Raw genomic sequence first — 16158 nt, 5'->3', positions numbered from 1 at the left:
GGGAAACCCGGATGTGTAAACACAAAGAGGGGAATTCAGGCAGCTGGAGTGACCTTACCACCACACCGGCGATGCATTCATTAAATGATCGCCTTATTTCGCTCTCACCATCCAATTGAATCGCAAGGAATAGGAGCATGCTTATGGAACTAGCGTTTTGATTGCGCCACACAACTGCTACTACTACTTTCACTAGTCAAAGTGGGCATTAAGCCACGTCTGGGATCCTGCAAATTCCCACTGTTTTCATACAAATTTCTATGGTGTGTGTGTGCGTGTGTTCGTGTGTAGTGTGTGTGTGAGAGCGAGAGAGAGAAAGCGTATAGACAAATAAAGAACTACTGACTATTTTTGTTATAGTAAGATGATAATATATTATATATTATCTATTTATATATATATATATATATATATATATATATATATATATATATATATATATATATATATATATATATATATGACATACGTATTATTATATTATAAAATATATAGTTCCCTTTCCATTCAAAGAACCAGGCCGTTGTCATTAAGGAATATCATCCATGGTGGAGGAATATTTATCGCCATTAGGCCTTACTTCCAGAGTCTCTCGTGTCTAGACTAATGGAAAGTTTGTGACACAAGGCGCGCACACACACACACGCGCGCGCGAAGCAAATGGCTGAGGAATAAGGTTAGCCAGGTAATCGCTCTTAAACTAGTACCGCGGAGTGTAACACAAGACAAAGCATTTCCTCATTATCTCTATCCTATATTGACCCTGTAATTCAATATAGGCCATGAGGGAAACAGTGCACGGACAGATGTGTTATTGTCATGACACATGGGGGAAAAATGATTGCATGTGAATGCAGGTCAAGGTTCAGCAGTCCAAGGAACAACGTGTGATTCTTAGACAATGGCCAATTATAAGGGGAAGTAATTCGATATACTTACATTCTAATTATTCCTAGGCTAGGCCTGTATATGGTAGGAAATGTGCTTCTTTTCTGAGCATACTTATTTGGTTTGTAAGCAGCAGATATAAAAGGCTGCTGCAGGAGGGAAACCACGGTCAATGGTTCATTGGAAACACTCACCTACTCTCTATGATGGTGTTTATATCTGCCTAAGTATACATACGCGCATCCACCTCGGGAAATGTTTCCCCGTTTATGCATGTGCGTGTTATTGCCATCCAAACACTCTGCTGTCATCATATTTCAAACCCCGGGGTGAGCAGACCTCTTAGTAAAATAGATAAATGACACAAGATGGTAGCAGTGTTCTCCAGGGCGTGTTAAAACCCACCTGTGCAATACCCCACCCCCTCATTCTCTTTCTGAATTTATGAATTCTGTATGGAGAGATATACAGAAACGGAGCAGAGTTGTCCCCACTCATTTTTTACATGTTGATGCCAAAAAGCTGGCAGGATGTTTTCGCTTCTTGATATTACAATTTGTTATTTAGATTTCCCTGTTGAATTCCGTCCGTGTCACACATGTATCTGTACATCTATCCTGCTAGCTTTTCTGCTCTTCTCGCCAACAAAAAAATAGAACACAGACATCATTGTAGCACTACTTTTTGCTAACCTTCATATTCCTTCATTTTCACAAAGCCTTGTGATGCTCTCTTTTACATTGTTTATTATATCAAAGTATATACAACAGTATTGTATGGTCTAATTATGCTGGCAGAGGGTGCCCACGCTGAGCCCCTCACTGGGGCTATGCATTCCCCGGGGTCATCACCGCTCCTATAGTGGTTTGAGGGTTTAGAAGTTGTTGGCCACCCTGCGGATGGACTTGATGTTGGGGTTCTGGGCTTGCCACTGCATGTGGCTGCAGTAGTCTCCCCTCTCCACCACGTACATGCGGCCGCGGAAGTTTGGCTCTTCGTACAGCACCCAGCTGGCGAACAGGAGGGAGAGGCAGCAGTGTTAAAACATGTCCTCCTTTAAACCGTGTGACAAAAAATATAGAAATGGTGTTCTTGTTTTTGTGTCTCTCTAACTCCTCCTGATTCTACTGCTGTTCTGTACTCTCAGCTGTGACGCCACAAATTCCCCATCTGGGATTAATAAAGTATGTTGTGTCTCATCTAAAGAGTGACCAAACACTGAAATTAAACCTCAGTCTTGGTCTCTCTGGGGGATACAGGTTATTGCGATTTCTGTTTCTCTGAAAGAGATGCCATCTGGGCATCTCTTCCATACGACCAAGGACATCTCAAACTAAAACCTGGTAAAATAATTCAGCGTGAAGAACATAACTAGAACCTTGCAAAGCACAGCCAGCCAGAGCACTGTAAAGAACGGACCCCCTCCCAGAACGAACGGTCCTATATGGGTGTCTAGTGGACTATTGCAGTGGGGACACGTACGCTCCGTCTCCGTAGGCCTTGAGGGAGTTGACGCAGTTCTTGACCAGGCCTTGACCTTGCAGGAAGGGGCAGTCCTGGCACAGCTCCACGAATTGGCCAGCAAAGTTGGGCTCCTCAAACAGCTCGATCCTATAGTGCTCTCCGTGCTGGGAAAAACATGGGGGGGGGGGGGGGGCGGGGGGGGAAACAAACAGTTCCATCAAGACGCCATTCACATCCATTTTTTATTTCCCCCACACCTGTATGTTTGCGGAGCGGAAGGTTTGACGCATCAGGCCATTGGAGGCGTCAGCGGGCGGATCGGGATGACGGCCACTAGGCCGAGGGCTCACCATACGGATGGGCCTGCAGGAGCCCAGGTGGTCGTTGTGGGCGTTCCAGCGCTGGAACTCGGGGTACTCGCCGCGCTCCAGGATGTACTGCTGGCCCTTGAAGTCGGGGTGGTCGTAGCACACGAAGGCGCCGCTCTCCACGCGGATGGAGTTCACCCTGTTCATGAAGCCGCGGTCCTGGAAGTTGTCACAGTCGCCAAAGACATCCAGCTGTCTCCCTGTGAAACACTTCCCCTCGTAGAACACCACCTAGTTTGGGAGCGGAGGAGCGGATTAAGTGTCAGGGATGGACAATGGCAGGATCAGACTGTAAAACCAGTCGAGTCTGTTGTACCGTGAGTTGGTTGATAGTCGGAGGGGTTGGCTCAAGTTTAGGGGCTAGTTTATGTTTTTGCGCTTGTTAGTCGCGCTCGCTTTACAGTGAATGTCCCAATCTGAATTAATTAAAAAGGATGGACTTGTTGCTCGCTTTCCTGATCTCTTTTTTTAAGTTGACTACTTTTTTGTTGTTGTTTGTTACTGTTGTTTCATGAAAGAAAACCTCTGATTTGTTGGTCGGAGCAAAACAAAAATGCATTGTTTGTTTTGTTCTTTTAGTGCCTTTCTATTTCAACGGTCCTCACTATGATGGCTACTACATTCAATGTTGGGGTACTCACCTTTCCAGAGTACTGCGACATTTTGACCAGGTGTTATTCCAAACTTGACCCAGAGTTTACAAGTGGACTCATTTGGACCGCCTGATATATACAGGTCAATAGAGTGTGCGCAGATATCGCGAGTCCCATCGCACAAAAGGTTCAACAATGAAGGGTTTAGACATTGTGCCACATGGACAGTTTCCCTTAAATCTGCCTGTGCTGATAATGGGCTTTGGTGTGAGCACCACAATACAGCCCCAGATATTTTTGCTTTGATTTGGCTTTTGGGTTGTGGCAGTATTGCTCAGTGGGGCTCAGATCGAGGCATGGGTCCAGATTGCTGTCAAATGTTTTATTTGTATGCGACAGATTGGATTGCATACTTGTTGTTCAGATAGACATAAATTTGCTAACTAGAGTTATAATACCAATAGTCTGATAATACTGTGAAAATGCTGTGATGAGAACTTGATGGAAAACTACAAATACAGTTTATACCTGTATACTATTCGATACTATTTAAACTTTTAAATATCATGACATCCCAGAAGAAGCGTTGTAAAAGGATCTGTATAGCCGTGGGTATCTGTCGACAACGAACTTATCTCCGGACCCCAGCAGAGTCGAGGCATACAAGACCACCCTCTGCTCTCACCAAGGAGACAAGGAAAGAACTTTCATCCCTGAACCGCACTCTATTGTGACCCCATTGAGTGCGCAGAGACCCCGAACTGAAGCTATGCAGGTGATTGAGAAAGGTTTATAGTGGCACGTTATTACAACAAACCCCCTCTATATCTAAATCCAACATGGAAACGACTTTGGAAAAACTGTGAACGTTCCCTTTAACGTCTCGGCAGGAGAAACACTATCAGCAGGAGTCCTGGCTGGAACTTCAAACCACTACCCGCCCCTTCACCCCTGCACCCCCACCAAGTGAGCCCTATTCCAAGAATGAAAGCCTGGGTAGGTGGGGCAGGACGTGGGCCAGACAAGAGTTGGAGAGCATAAATCAATGACAAAACCTGCTCCCATGAACGACTCCCTCTCGTTCACCTCTGATCCCTTTGGCCGAGATTGGCAGATTAACACTTTACAACAGCTGTACTGTCTGGCCACACCCGAATTGAGACATGTCCGTTGAACTACACTTCCAGTATATGTCACACATGAGACATTACACATATTAGTCCAATAATGCAATCTAGAATTTACACAGGCTTGCCCCCAATCTATGAGGGCAGGTTTATACATGGCTCGGTTTCAATGTTTCAATAGGTCAGAAGTGTAGGGCTGTGAGTGATGGTAAAGGCTGAGTTTAAATCCTGTACATAAAGCAGGGCCCACCTACAGCAAACATACCTTTCACCCTGACTCTCTGTGTATTAAGGCTTTTTGTGCCAGGGTGATTCATTTCAGTCCTTTATACCATTGAGTGACAGGTCTGTGCGTTAATATGCATAGCCAAGCTTTAAATGATATAGGTTTATGAACAAAAGGTGGCAGCCTGTTTGCATAACATATGAGCGTATTAACAGCGGGGACGTCACTGGCTCCAGACTAACCTGGTGTACACACTGTAACCAGGAACGGCGCTTTTACAACTGGTTTGGAGCCTTTCGCCGGAAATGAGGTTGGTATAAAGGGAGGGTGGATAGTCTGCTGTGACATCACATTCTGCAACTCTACAGCAAACAGGTACGTAGATATTCATGCGTAACGTTTTTGTTGTCATTGATCATATGGATGTGGGTTTTTGATTATTTCATTTTGTTTGTATACTGAATTTGCAATGCGACCTTTGACGTGTTGACTTTTTATGTTTTCACTTTAAATATCACTTTGAAAGATAGTAGAAAAACCAAATGCAATATGTTCATATATTCATCTTCATTGATATTTGTATTGACTTTTGGAGTGGCCGGTTTTTCTGGCATTTTGAGCGAATTGAGTGCATGAGGGTTTGCTTGGGATATGGATCTTTTTTATGCAAAGGAGAATTCGAGTAAAAGTAGCATGAATATAAGATTTCAAGACTTCAGCTAGTGTATAGTCCAAAGGATCGGAATAAAACACATTCAAGTATTCCCAAGTTAGAGTGAAAGAGCAGAGATGCTGTTAAGGGGCACAAAAATCACTGATTGCTGCTTGTCTTTCAAATCTAGGTTGAACAGAACCATGAAGTTCCTGGTGTTGTCCCTGGCTCTTGCCCTGGTTTTAACAACCGGTAAGTCGGTCACTGATTCTCCACTGAGCAAACAGTGAAGTCTAAACACTGCTCTGCGCTGCTTAGCCTCTGGCCGGAAGAGCTCAGCGCCTTGCACACTTTGAACTCAAAATAGATAGTCTCTCGATCAGCAGCCTTAAATCAATGCTGCTAATATGTGATGAGAACAGGCCGGGCAAGCCACATGCCAAATTACTTCTCATACATGCTTTGACCTTTGCAGGAACAGTACAGGGAAGTAAGGTCCATAACTAACATGATATGCTTAATTGAGGACATTTGGTAACAGATTTTATGGTTTGATGAAATGCCTACAGCCACCCAAACCATCAGTTGTAATGAAAAGCGATTACACTTACATACATTATGGCCCAGGTTGGTGCTTCTCAATCAAAGACATCCCACGTGCAGTTAGTATACTTAGTGTCATGCAGATAAGAATAATCAAAGGACAAGAGTGAATTGGTCATAGTGATTTTACCAAACTCTCTGGATCTCTCTCTCCTTCACTCTGTCTGTCTGTCTGTCTGTCTCTCCCTCTCTCTCGTCTCTCTCACACTCTCTCTTTCTTGTCTTGTCTCTCTCTCTTTCTTGTCTCTCTCTCTCTCTCTCTCTTGTCTCTCTCTCTCTCTTGTCTTGTCTCTTTCTTGTCTTGTCTCTGTCTCTCTCTTCTCTGTCTCTCGTCTCGTCTCTCTCTCGTCTCTCTCGTCTCCCTCTCTCTCACTATCGCTCTCTCTTGTCTCTTTCTTGTCTTGTCTCTCTTGTCTTGTCTCACTTTCTTGTCTCTCTCCTTCTTGTCTTGTCTCTCTCTCGTCTCTCTCTCTCGTCTGTCTCTCTCTCGTCTCTTTCTTGTCTTGTCTCTCTCTCTTGTCTCTCGTCTCTCTTTCTGTCTGTCTCTCTCTCGTCTCTTTCTTGTCTCTCTCTCTCGTCTCTTTCTTGTCTTGTCTCTCTCTTTCTTGCCTTGTCTCTCTCTCTCCCTGTGTTTAGGTAGCGCTCTGAACTGCCACCGCTGTGTGTCGCGGCGGGCGGGGGAGTCATGTGACCTGGTTGTGGAGTCCTGTAGGCCGGAGAAGGACGCCTGTGCGGCCGCCAAGTTCCAGAGACCCCCGCGTGAGTCCCATCTCCGGACACAATACGCTTCTATTCACTTCATTTGACATGGAATAATATCGCACTTAATAAAATAACCTTATTCCAACTCAGTCACATGTAAAGAATAGGTTGGTCAGGAATAAACACATGAGTAAAGCCTATTTTAATTCATTGTCCTATTTTAATTCAGTAAAGCCCTGAAATTCATTGGCTTTATTTCAAAGGTGAAATAGAATATATTGCATAATACATCTATACAAATAGATTACAACCAGGTTTTTTTGTAGTCAGAAGCAATACTACCGTTGTTCTTCTTAGAATTAACATTCCTCATTAAAACAGCTCATAATGAAAATGTTTCAAGATTGTAAGATATCAACGATAAAACCAATTTTACTTAATCCGGATCCATGTTTCTTTCATTTCATTCAGATGGCCAGTACCAGAAATGCATGGCTATGAGCGACTGTGAGATGCTGAAGATGAACTCCTACATTGACATGACGTGTTGTGCCGATGACATGTGCAACACGTTCTAGAATGTGAACACTGTACAAAGCCCACCGTGCATTCTGCATTGAATTGTCCCTCGGAGCGACCAGACCTGGTGTGTGTGGCTGTGCTCTGGGGTACAGCAGACCTCCCCTCTTTTGTGTTTGTGGGAAGGTTGCTTTACCCTTTAATAAATGCAAAAAAAAGAAAAATAGCTGTTTGTCGTAACAACTTCTGATCCCCATACCCCACTGGGATCAGAAGAACAAAAAAAGTATATTGAGGCAACATTACATAACCACTTTTTGCTTTAATGAATACAATCAAAAACATTTGTACAACATTTTCAACGTTAGAAAATGGATGCAGAAGTTGTATTTTTTTGGCTGACAGTAACGGCTATGGAAACAAATGGAGGGGACAGGAGAGACGGTATTGCGTTGAAATGAAGTAGAAAAGGAGCTGTATAGTTGGAGGAAAAAACAGCTTTTTTTTCGTGTAGCAGAAAAAAATGTTTTGGCTATACTCTTCCTGCCATATATGGGGTCCGTTAATGTTACCTTCGTAGCTCTCACAGTTATCCTGTTAGCATATTAGCCTGAGTAAGAGCTTCATGTTGAACCTAACAATGTATGAAAATCACTCCACTGTTATCAAGCATTCCCCCAAACATTTCTTTCTGGTACACACATGAAGTTCTGCGTTTGCATCAGTGCCAGACAGTGTTGGATTGTGGATAAGAAATAATAATCGACTCATCCTTGAAAAAAATAAATAAATAAACAATATCGAAAATAGGGGCGAGGAAAATACTGATAAATAACAGCGTAAATCAGAGCCATAAACAGGGGATATCTTGATATCTAGGATCCTGGACGGGGTGGAGTGGTGTATGGGTTGGATCAGCTGAGGTGGGGGGGGGAGAGGGGAGAAAGAGTGGTGTATGGGTGGAGTCAGCTGAGGTGTAGGAGAACTGGCAGCTAGCCTTCAAGTAACGGGATATCCCAGTGCAGTGTCCAGTGTGTTGATTGGCCGGCGTCTACATCATGGAGCAGGACGTCTTTCCTGGCTGCGCACCGCCGTCAATCTTCTCTGCCTCCAGGATCATCCTCCGGAACACCTCCACAGCGGTCTGGACACGCACACGCACACACACACACACAGTGCCACACATACAAGCACGAACGCACACCCACGCAACCACCAACGCACACACACACACACACACAAACACACAGTAACTCAACATCATATATTTACTTGTATGTACGACCCCACACACACACACCCACATAGCAAAATTACAGTATAAGCCAAAACTAAAATGAAAGATCAGTGCCAAAACAGGCTACGGTGGTGCCATAGCTGTTCCTTATCTTTGAACGGGCGCCAGGTTTCGGCACAGGTTTTTTCCCCTGCGCCAAACGAATCCGTGCCCTTGGCATCGATTCGACGCGTAGAAGGCAGCAACTCAACAGGCCGTAGGGGGAGATACGGTACCTGGTTTTCCTTTGCGGAAGACTCCATGAATGCAGCGTTCCAGGACTCGGCTAAGGCCTTCCCCTCCTCGCAGCTGATGACTCTGGGGGACAGAGAGACCCCGTCAGCCCAAAGCATTCACTGTTACTCTTACTCTCTCACTGCTACGCTAACCAGATTCTGGCTCCAAGACAAAATACACATAAAAATGATTAAATATATTTAGTATGTGCTACACGTGCACCTCCTAAGACGGCGCAATTTGATTGGTTCGCTATCTCGGGATATAGGGCAATATCCCACGATTGAGATCTCAAACTCGGGATAATGTTTTCATCGCAAAATGTCCCGCTTTTGCGCTAATAAAAACAAATAAATCCCGTCAAAAAGTGTTTATTTTTATATACTACACGTGTTGACGTGTAGTATATGCTAAAAAAATTATTCACATTGTTAAATATATATAATGTATACAATACAATGTATATATATTATATACATAATGTATATAATAATATAAATCAATATATATATTTAAGAATATTTTTATAATTTATAAATGTTTACTTAAAGCCATGTATTTCTGGTTAGCTGATAACATTAGCTGACCTTTGTGGAACATTTCTTCGATATTAGCACGCATACGCAAGACTTATAGCATGGCTGGCTAGGTCAGGCCTCCAATCTACGGTATGCCAAAGTGCAATTTAGTAGCACTTTAACATCTAATTGACAGTGTATGCACAACATACCGCTCCATATGTAGGTCGTTCTTGTTTCCAACCAACATAATTGGTACTCTGTATTGAGAGAGCAAATAAATGTCATTAGATATACTGTATGTTGGGAATGTTTTATAGCCACCACAAATTGAAGAAAAACAAATGAGCTTTACTTACTGCACTTTGCCAACCATATCCAACAATTTTTCATGGATGACTTGTACAACTTCAAAACTGGAACAGACCCAAGCACAACATATCAGTTCAATTCTGTACAGACTGAGTATGAATTATGGTGAACTGCCTGGCGTTCAGTGGCGCGTGATAAGGACGGTGAAAGCGCACCTCTTGTTCGATGTGACAGAGTAGACTAGGATGTATCCGTTGATGTCTATGGAATACGTCTGTGGAAAAATGGAGTACTCGTCCTGGAGAAAAACACAGAGCAAGGGTAATCAGATCACTTAAACAAAAGTAAGAACAGATACATATTTACTGCTTTACTACTAGAGGAAAATACAACAAAGGCTGTCACCGTGATATGCATGTGGTAACATATTTATAGGCACAAAGAGAAGCTAACATAAATTGTATGTCCTGTCATTGGCCTCATTACAAGCATGAACACAACAAAAGGTATGACGTGGGCTGAAAGGCATATGAAGGCCTACCTGCCCCGCAGTGTCCACCAGCTGCAGATTGTAATCCTGGCCGTTTATCGTGATCATTTTAGTAAACGCTAAGCGAGAAAGACAGGTCGCATTAGCTCACTCGAATGTTGAACGTATGAACGCATGACAGAACACGACATTCATATTTTTATATATATATACATATATATATACATACATATATATATACATACATATATATATATATATATTCCATTCAAACATTTAGAAAATATGTATAAAACAGAAAATTCAGAAGAAATGCTTTGAAAATGAAGCGGTATTTTGTTTCACTGGGGTCAGTCGGTTCGATGAGGAGCGGGGATGTCAATAGCTCACTTCATCTCAGATACAGCTCCAGACTGCTCTATGCGGACACTCTCACTTCACTTTGTGTTAAACATACAGTCAGGTTATTTATAGAGACGGAAACAAATCCCACACAAACACACAGACACACAACGTACGCACGCAGACACACAAACAAATCTGGATGGCTGTTAAAGCCTTTTTTATTCCACAATTCTATTCAATTTATGAGATAGATGTGAATAGGTTGAGTGTTAGTTGAGTGTGTACAAGACAGAGAGAGGTGATGGCTGTATTGCATTATGCTTCTTTTCCAATTGATGAGTACGGTTTTTGGTAGTCAACGATTCTCAGGAGGAAAAATGCCTCTTTTGATTTTTAGAAAGCTAGCTATAAAGGCACTATGGTGCCTGAGGCTGTGCTAAAAACAGTAATACACATAATAAAAGTACCTCAATATAATGGTACGATTCCCCTGTGTTGAATGCTTGCCATGTGTTTTTTAGATGTCATACAGAAATACACTAATTATTTTCCCAGAGAAATGGTATGATTTGTCAGGAATACAAATATCACACATAGGCATCACAAACTCATGTTACATTGGATCAGAATGCATCTGGTGTAATAATACGAAGGGTCTGTAATTACACCTGACAGTATACATTTCACAGTATTATTGATTGGTCTATCAATAAATCCCACTTACTGTTTTCTATCGTTGGGTCATACGAGTCAACAAACTGGCCTTCAACAAACTGAATTGTCAAAGAGGACTTCCCTGTGAAAATGGAAGAAAAAAAGAATTAATTTCCAATTTATTTCAAACGGACAACCCCTGTTGAAGGACCATCTACAACTGTAGAGATATGCTATCACAGCCAATTATACAGCGGTAGTCTTCATCCACTTCCAGCACGCATCACTCGTTCCGTTACCGTCATTCTGAGTGCCATCTTGCCACCATTAACACACTGATCACATGCTCATTTTGGTCTGGTGTATCTTTAAACAGTCAAAGGGAACAGCCTTTGGGCACACTCAACGCGTGGAAAGCGATAATGGGTGAACGGATGATGATTTCCTTCAACGTGATTCAAACGTAATCGATCAATGGAAGCTGTAGATGCTGTAGCATCCCCCCCCCCCCCCCTCACACACACACTCACACTCTCTCTCTCCATCACAACCTAAGCTAAGGGTATCCATAATAAAAGCCCGGCACACAAGGCCCTCTGTGAGCCAGCGTGACTACAAGGCCACGTCTCACCTGGTGAGCGCGCTCTCATTTGTTCCATGGCATCGCGTGACAAAACCCCTCCACCACCACCATCGTTGCCTGTAATTTAAATCTATGATAGGAGGCGTAAAGCGCTTTAGTACCCGATGCTAGCAACCTCCGGCTCGCAAACCGTAGTCTACTATCTGTGTTCCCGGATCAACCATGCTGTTTAACCATGGTTTAATACTCACCTACGGATCGGTACCCGAGGATGGCGATTTTTCTTGATTTCGGCTGCGGCATATCTCGTTCTGGGTTATCGCATCTAGTCCTCGGGATGTTCCGCAACCTCCCACCGGAATGGCATCCACACAATCAAGAAGCACTGAGGAGATTCGACATGCAGCCCACACGATGGGAGTCGAAATCCGTATTCTTGTCGGTGATTCTGATAAATGTTTGTTTGGACAACGGCAGAATTTATTATTTTTTTCGGCCAGAAAAAGCATGGGGTAGCCTATCTATAGATCTATTAAAACTGCGTCACTCCCCTTTGCAATGTAATGAATTAGTAATGAGCGCTTTATTCTGATAGGTCATACGAGGGGGAAAGGCGGGTATTTTACTTAATTTTAAACCCTGATTGGATAAGCTGGCTGGCTGTCAAGCGAGAGCCGTCCGCATTCTAAAATAACCATTGGCCGGGATAGACACGATGACGCTCTGGGTGGATGGCGGTAATGTCATTCACATGTTCAGGTCAGCAGGGAACCCTACTCCCACTCATCAGTAAAATGTCCAAAATAGTTGGCTGCTAATAGTATTTGTATAGGCCAAAAAAATAGCTTCAAAATGTATTCACTACAAGCATAAATTTAGATAGATGGTTCTAGTAGCCATTCATTCGTATAGGCTGAACATAAACACCTGTAGTAATGTCATCTTCTTTGAAAAAAATGGCATAATAGAACAGACTATTCTGCGGGGCGTATGACTATGTGTAGCCCTGACCAATACCACGAGGCCAGACACTTGCTTTACCTTTTAATGACCAGTAGGTGTCAGCACAGGGCCATTTATGCCGTTCTTGGAAATGTCTGTATAGGCCTACATAAAAAACAAAAACATTGCGATAATCATCTTCCTAATGCGATAAGAACAATCAAATTCGGTTTACTTTATCAATATAAGTAGCATATTTTATATGAAACAGTTTTCAGTGTTGTATCTTAACGATTTAATTAATTGAACATTCTATTCAGTAATCATCTACAATTTAAACCTACATGTTCATGGGCATTTATAACCGATAGCATAGATGGAGAACCTAACCCATCCTTAAATATGTGCAGAGATATGGAACTGTGCTTCGGTCTTAACATAGCTCCATAGCCGAACAACGGATACGATTCAACAAAAGCTGAGACACTCACACTGCAATTAGTGGATAAGCCTACAAGCAGACGTCGACATTCCTATCAGACATGTTTGAGTAGATGAACAGAGTGGGGGTTGCTCACAACACTAGGAGTGAAGACTCCACTCAACACCAGAATCCAGGAGTGATTACTTAGGATTTGTAAAGACACCTTTCAGCAATAAAAAGTACATGGAAATCTTTCATGTTGAAACTCCACAAAACTTTCATAATTAGTATTTTCCGATACGTCTAAAATAACTCTGAGGGCTATGGGTGTGTGTGCACTTTTCCATTCCCCTATGACCAGTAAAGTCATTCCCAGCCCTTTCTTGGCCCAATACTACTTAATCACAGAAATGTCTAACACTGTGACAGTAACGGCAAGCTGTTTTGCTTTCACAAACACTTCTCGGAACTGGCGACCATGGGAGCCATGGTGTCAGCAGTAAATGGCTTGTTTTGCGTGACACATGGTGTCAAAAAACCTAGAGCGAAACGGTTGACGGTTGCTTTCAATTATTCAACATAACATCGCACAATTATGTAACTGACCAAGCACACACACATCACTTAAATGTATGGCACACGTTTGACACAAACACACACACACATACACACACACAAACACAAAGATACACACACACACACACACATACACACACACGCACACACACACACACACACACACACACACACACACACACACACACACACACACAAGACACGCACACACACACTCTCCACAAATGACACATGAACCCCGCTATGTCTTAACCCCATATGGTTACCATAGGTCATGCGTCACAAGTCTTAAAAAAGCAGACAGATAAAATACGTACATTGAAACACATGTTCCTACAGTGGAGATTATGGACCAAGTGTGGTTCACAACAGCAGTGGACTAGTCACCGTCTGGTGTAGGGTGACAGTAGATAACTCATGCCAACAGGTGTCTGACAAGATTGTTACACTTCAATAAAGGGCTTACAGGCCTGAGAGAAATAACACATTCCCCTTCTGGAACGCTGGCCTTTCTCTGCCTCATCCCCATGGCATGGAAAAACCAGCCCAAATCCTTCATTTCAGAAGTTTTCAGCCCATTGTCGGTAATGGATAGAAATGAAGTGTATGTCTGTTGCATGTGTGTGTGTGTGTGTGTGTGTGTGTGTTTGCATGTGGATTTGTGGATGGATATGTGTGTGTGTTTATATGTGTGTGTGTGTGTGTGTGTGTGTGTGTGTGTATGTGTGTTTGCATGTGGATTTGTGGATGGATATGTGTGTGTGTGTGTTTATATATGTGTGTGTGTGTGTGTGTGTGTGTGTGTTTGCATGTGGATTTGTGGATGGATATGTGTGTGTGTGTGTTTATATGTGTGTGTGTGTGTGTGTGTGTGTATTGGTAAGCGTGTGCCCATGCGCATGTGTGTGCGCATGAGTGTTTCATTGTGTTTGCGTGCGTGTTTGTACGCCCGCACACGCCCTGGCCTCAGTTTGTGACGAGAGCGCTGGGCTGAAGCCACCCAGTAGCCCAGCAGATGTCAAACCATTGAGACGGCGTCCCTACCGACGCCCCTCAGATGTGAGGGCATCCCTAAAAACCCCCGTCAGCCGTCATCTGTCTCTAACTCTCCGGTGTTGTGGCCTTTAGCGGCATTCATCAGCCAGCGCAGCTGGGAGCCTGCGTCCCCCTCTACCCCTGGCTTCTCTGGCAGCGGCTCAGGTCTCTCTCTTTCAAACCTTTCCGTGTGGAAGCACCTCTGGCTTGGTTAGTATGCAACGCTGGATGCCGGTTGAACAGGACTCCTCAGCCGTATCCCAGCTGGAGCCAAGCCACCTGCGGGCACCTGTCTGGGCCAACAGCTCATGGAGCTCTCTCAGGGAAGTGAAAATGCAGATTTGACTCAGTGGAACCTGCTCTCAGGGCAGCTTTGATCTGTGGGTGCCATGCCCTCATCTGCCCTTTATTGTAACTGGGGGGAGGGTGGGGAAAAAAAAAGCACAGCGATCATTCAAATCGCTGCTCATCTCGCAACCAAATGAAATTCAGCCTTTTTTGATGTTTTGAGTTTGGGGTTTGTCATGTGGGTTTTGGCCTGCGTCCAGATTCCCACAGATCATGGAGCTCCCACTCCTTCCTGCTGTCACGATAGGAAAACCGATGCAGAGCCACATGAAAGATTTATGGAGCAAAGGTAGGCTGGAGAGTGGCCTACTTTAAGGTAAGTGGTCGAAGCACAGGTAACATTATTAATTCCATCCAAGTAAAGGAGATCCTGTTCAAACATATTAAATTCACTATCAAGGGAAAAATAGATGAATGTATCTCATTCGTTTTTTATTGCATGTTTTATGTTATTTACTCTGCAAATTAAAAATGTCATTATTATTCATTCGCTGAGTTTAACTATCTTCTTGTTTTGCTTGCTATATTACATTGTTCCAGCCTAATATAAATAATTGAAATAAAAAGTAAATGACTAACTCTCAAACCCTCCTTCTTTGTTGCTGACTTGTAGAAACTTTGCCATTTCACACTGACAGTTAAACAATGTGGTAATCTTCGGGTCCTGCTCCCATCCATCTCCAACCTCATCCGAGCTCCCTTGTCGATCCTAGGCAACCCAGAAACTACCAAACAATCAGTGCCCGGTGAGGTCAGGGTCAACATTCTCCACCAATCAGGGAGTATCCGCCAGGATATCTGTCTTGCTTTTGACAGCTTGGTGTCAAAAGAAGGAAAAATCGAACAAGACCCCCAGGTTCCAAGCAGGTTCAGACCTGCCTGGCAGACAGCCTCTCACAGGTCCCATAACACAGCCTGCAGCCTGTTTATGTCTGTGTTTAACCTCGTGTTCTCCATGGCAGCTCTAAGTCCCGGAGTAGCCTCAGACGGTGTTTATCCTCACTCACACCGCTGTTACCATAGTCATCCCACTTCACCGCTAATTAGATTCCATTACATGAATGTTAAGCAACGGGGGCACCGATAGCCCTCAAAGCGTGCAGGTGGAACCCAGATAAGATCTTCGGCGGTACTTCATCACCCCGGCTTGTTGTTGTCACGACTACAATTGGCTTGTTCTCCCCGAATGCTGCCTCAGCAAAGCCGAGCCAGAAAGGATCCGGTCACTCTGGAGGTTCCCACCACACCCCCCCAACCCCCCCGCTTGATTCCAACC

General features: G+C 43.6%; 3 protein-coding genes across 3 annotated transcripts; 1 reads left to right on the top strand and 2 right to left on the bottom strand.

Moving 5' to 3' along the window:
• Positions 1-1762: 1762 nt before the first annotated feature.
• LOC307086334 (gamma-crystallin N-B-like) lies at positions 1763-3382 on the bottom strand (the record flags this gene model as incomplete). Its single annotated transcript, XM_079751500.1, has 4 exons — positions 1763-1898; positions 2371-2516; positions 2703-2951; positions 3362-3382. The coding sequence occupies 4 exons, from the start codon at positions 3380-3382 to the stop codon at positions 1763-1765; spliced, it is 552 nt and encodes a 183-aa protein (XP_079607626.1).
• Positions 3383-5521: 2139 nt separating this feature from the next.
• Positions 5522-7201, top strand: ly97.3 (lymphocyte antigen 97, tandem duplicate 3; the record flags this gene model as incomplete). Its single annotated transcript, XM_079750539.1, has 3 exons — positions 5522-5570; positions 6558-6680; positions 7095-7201. The coding sequence occupies 3 exons, from the start codon at positions 5522-5524 to the stop codon at positions 7199-7201; spliced, it is 279 nt and encodes a 92-aa protein (XP_079606665.1).
• A 387-nt stretch (positions 7202-7588) lies between these two features.
• LOC307085635 (GTP-binding protein Rheb) lies at positions 7589-12009 on the bottom strand. The gene is made up of 8 exons (XM_079750500.1): positions 11809-12009; positions 11045-11116; positions 10027-10094; positions 9701-9783; positions 9533-9589; positions 9386-9433; positions 8655-8736; positions 7589-8286 (listed from the first exon to the last, which is right to left on the bottom strand). The coding sequence occupies exons 1-8, from the start codon at positions 11858-11860 to the stop codon at positions 8194-8196; spliced, it is 555 nt and encodes a 184-aa protein (XP_079606626.1). The 5' UTR covers positions 11861-12009; the 3' UTR covers positions 7589-8193.
• Positions 12010-16158: the final 4149 nt, after the last annotated feature.

This window comes from Pollachius pollachius (assembly GCF_949987615.1).
Source record: "Pollachius pollachius genome assembly, chromosome: 14".
Classification (NCBI taxonomy): domain Eukaryota; kingdom Metazoa; phylum Chordata; class Actinopteri; order Gadiformes; family Gadidae; genus Pollachius; species Pollachius pollachius.
Note: the sequence above shows the minus strand (reverse complement) of the source record. Positions and strands in the feature narration are given on the sequence as shown.

Excerpts from the sequence above, each read along its gene's own strand:
- LOC307085635 (XM_079750500.1), bottom strand. The coding sequence starts at position 11,860 with ATGCCGCAGCCGAAATCAAGAAAAATCGCCATCCTCGGGTACCGATCC. Across the intron at positions 9,434-9,532 it reads GATATGGTTGGCAAAGTGCA|AGTACCAATTATGTTGGTTG; the intron begins GTAAGTAAAGCT and ends CTCTCAATACAG. Across the intron at positions 8,737-9,385 it reads AACGACCTACATATGGAGCG|AGTCATCAGCTGCGAGGAGG; the intron begins GTATGTTGTGCA and ends TCTGTCCCCCAG.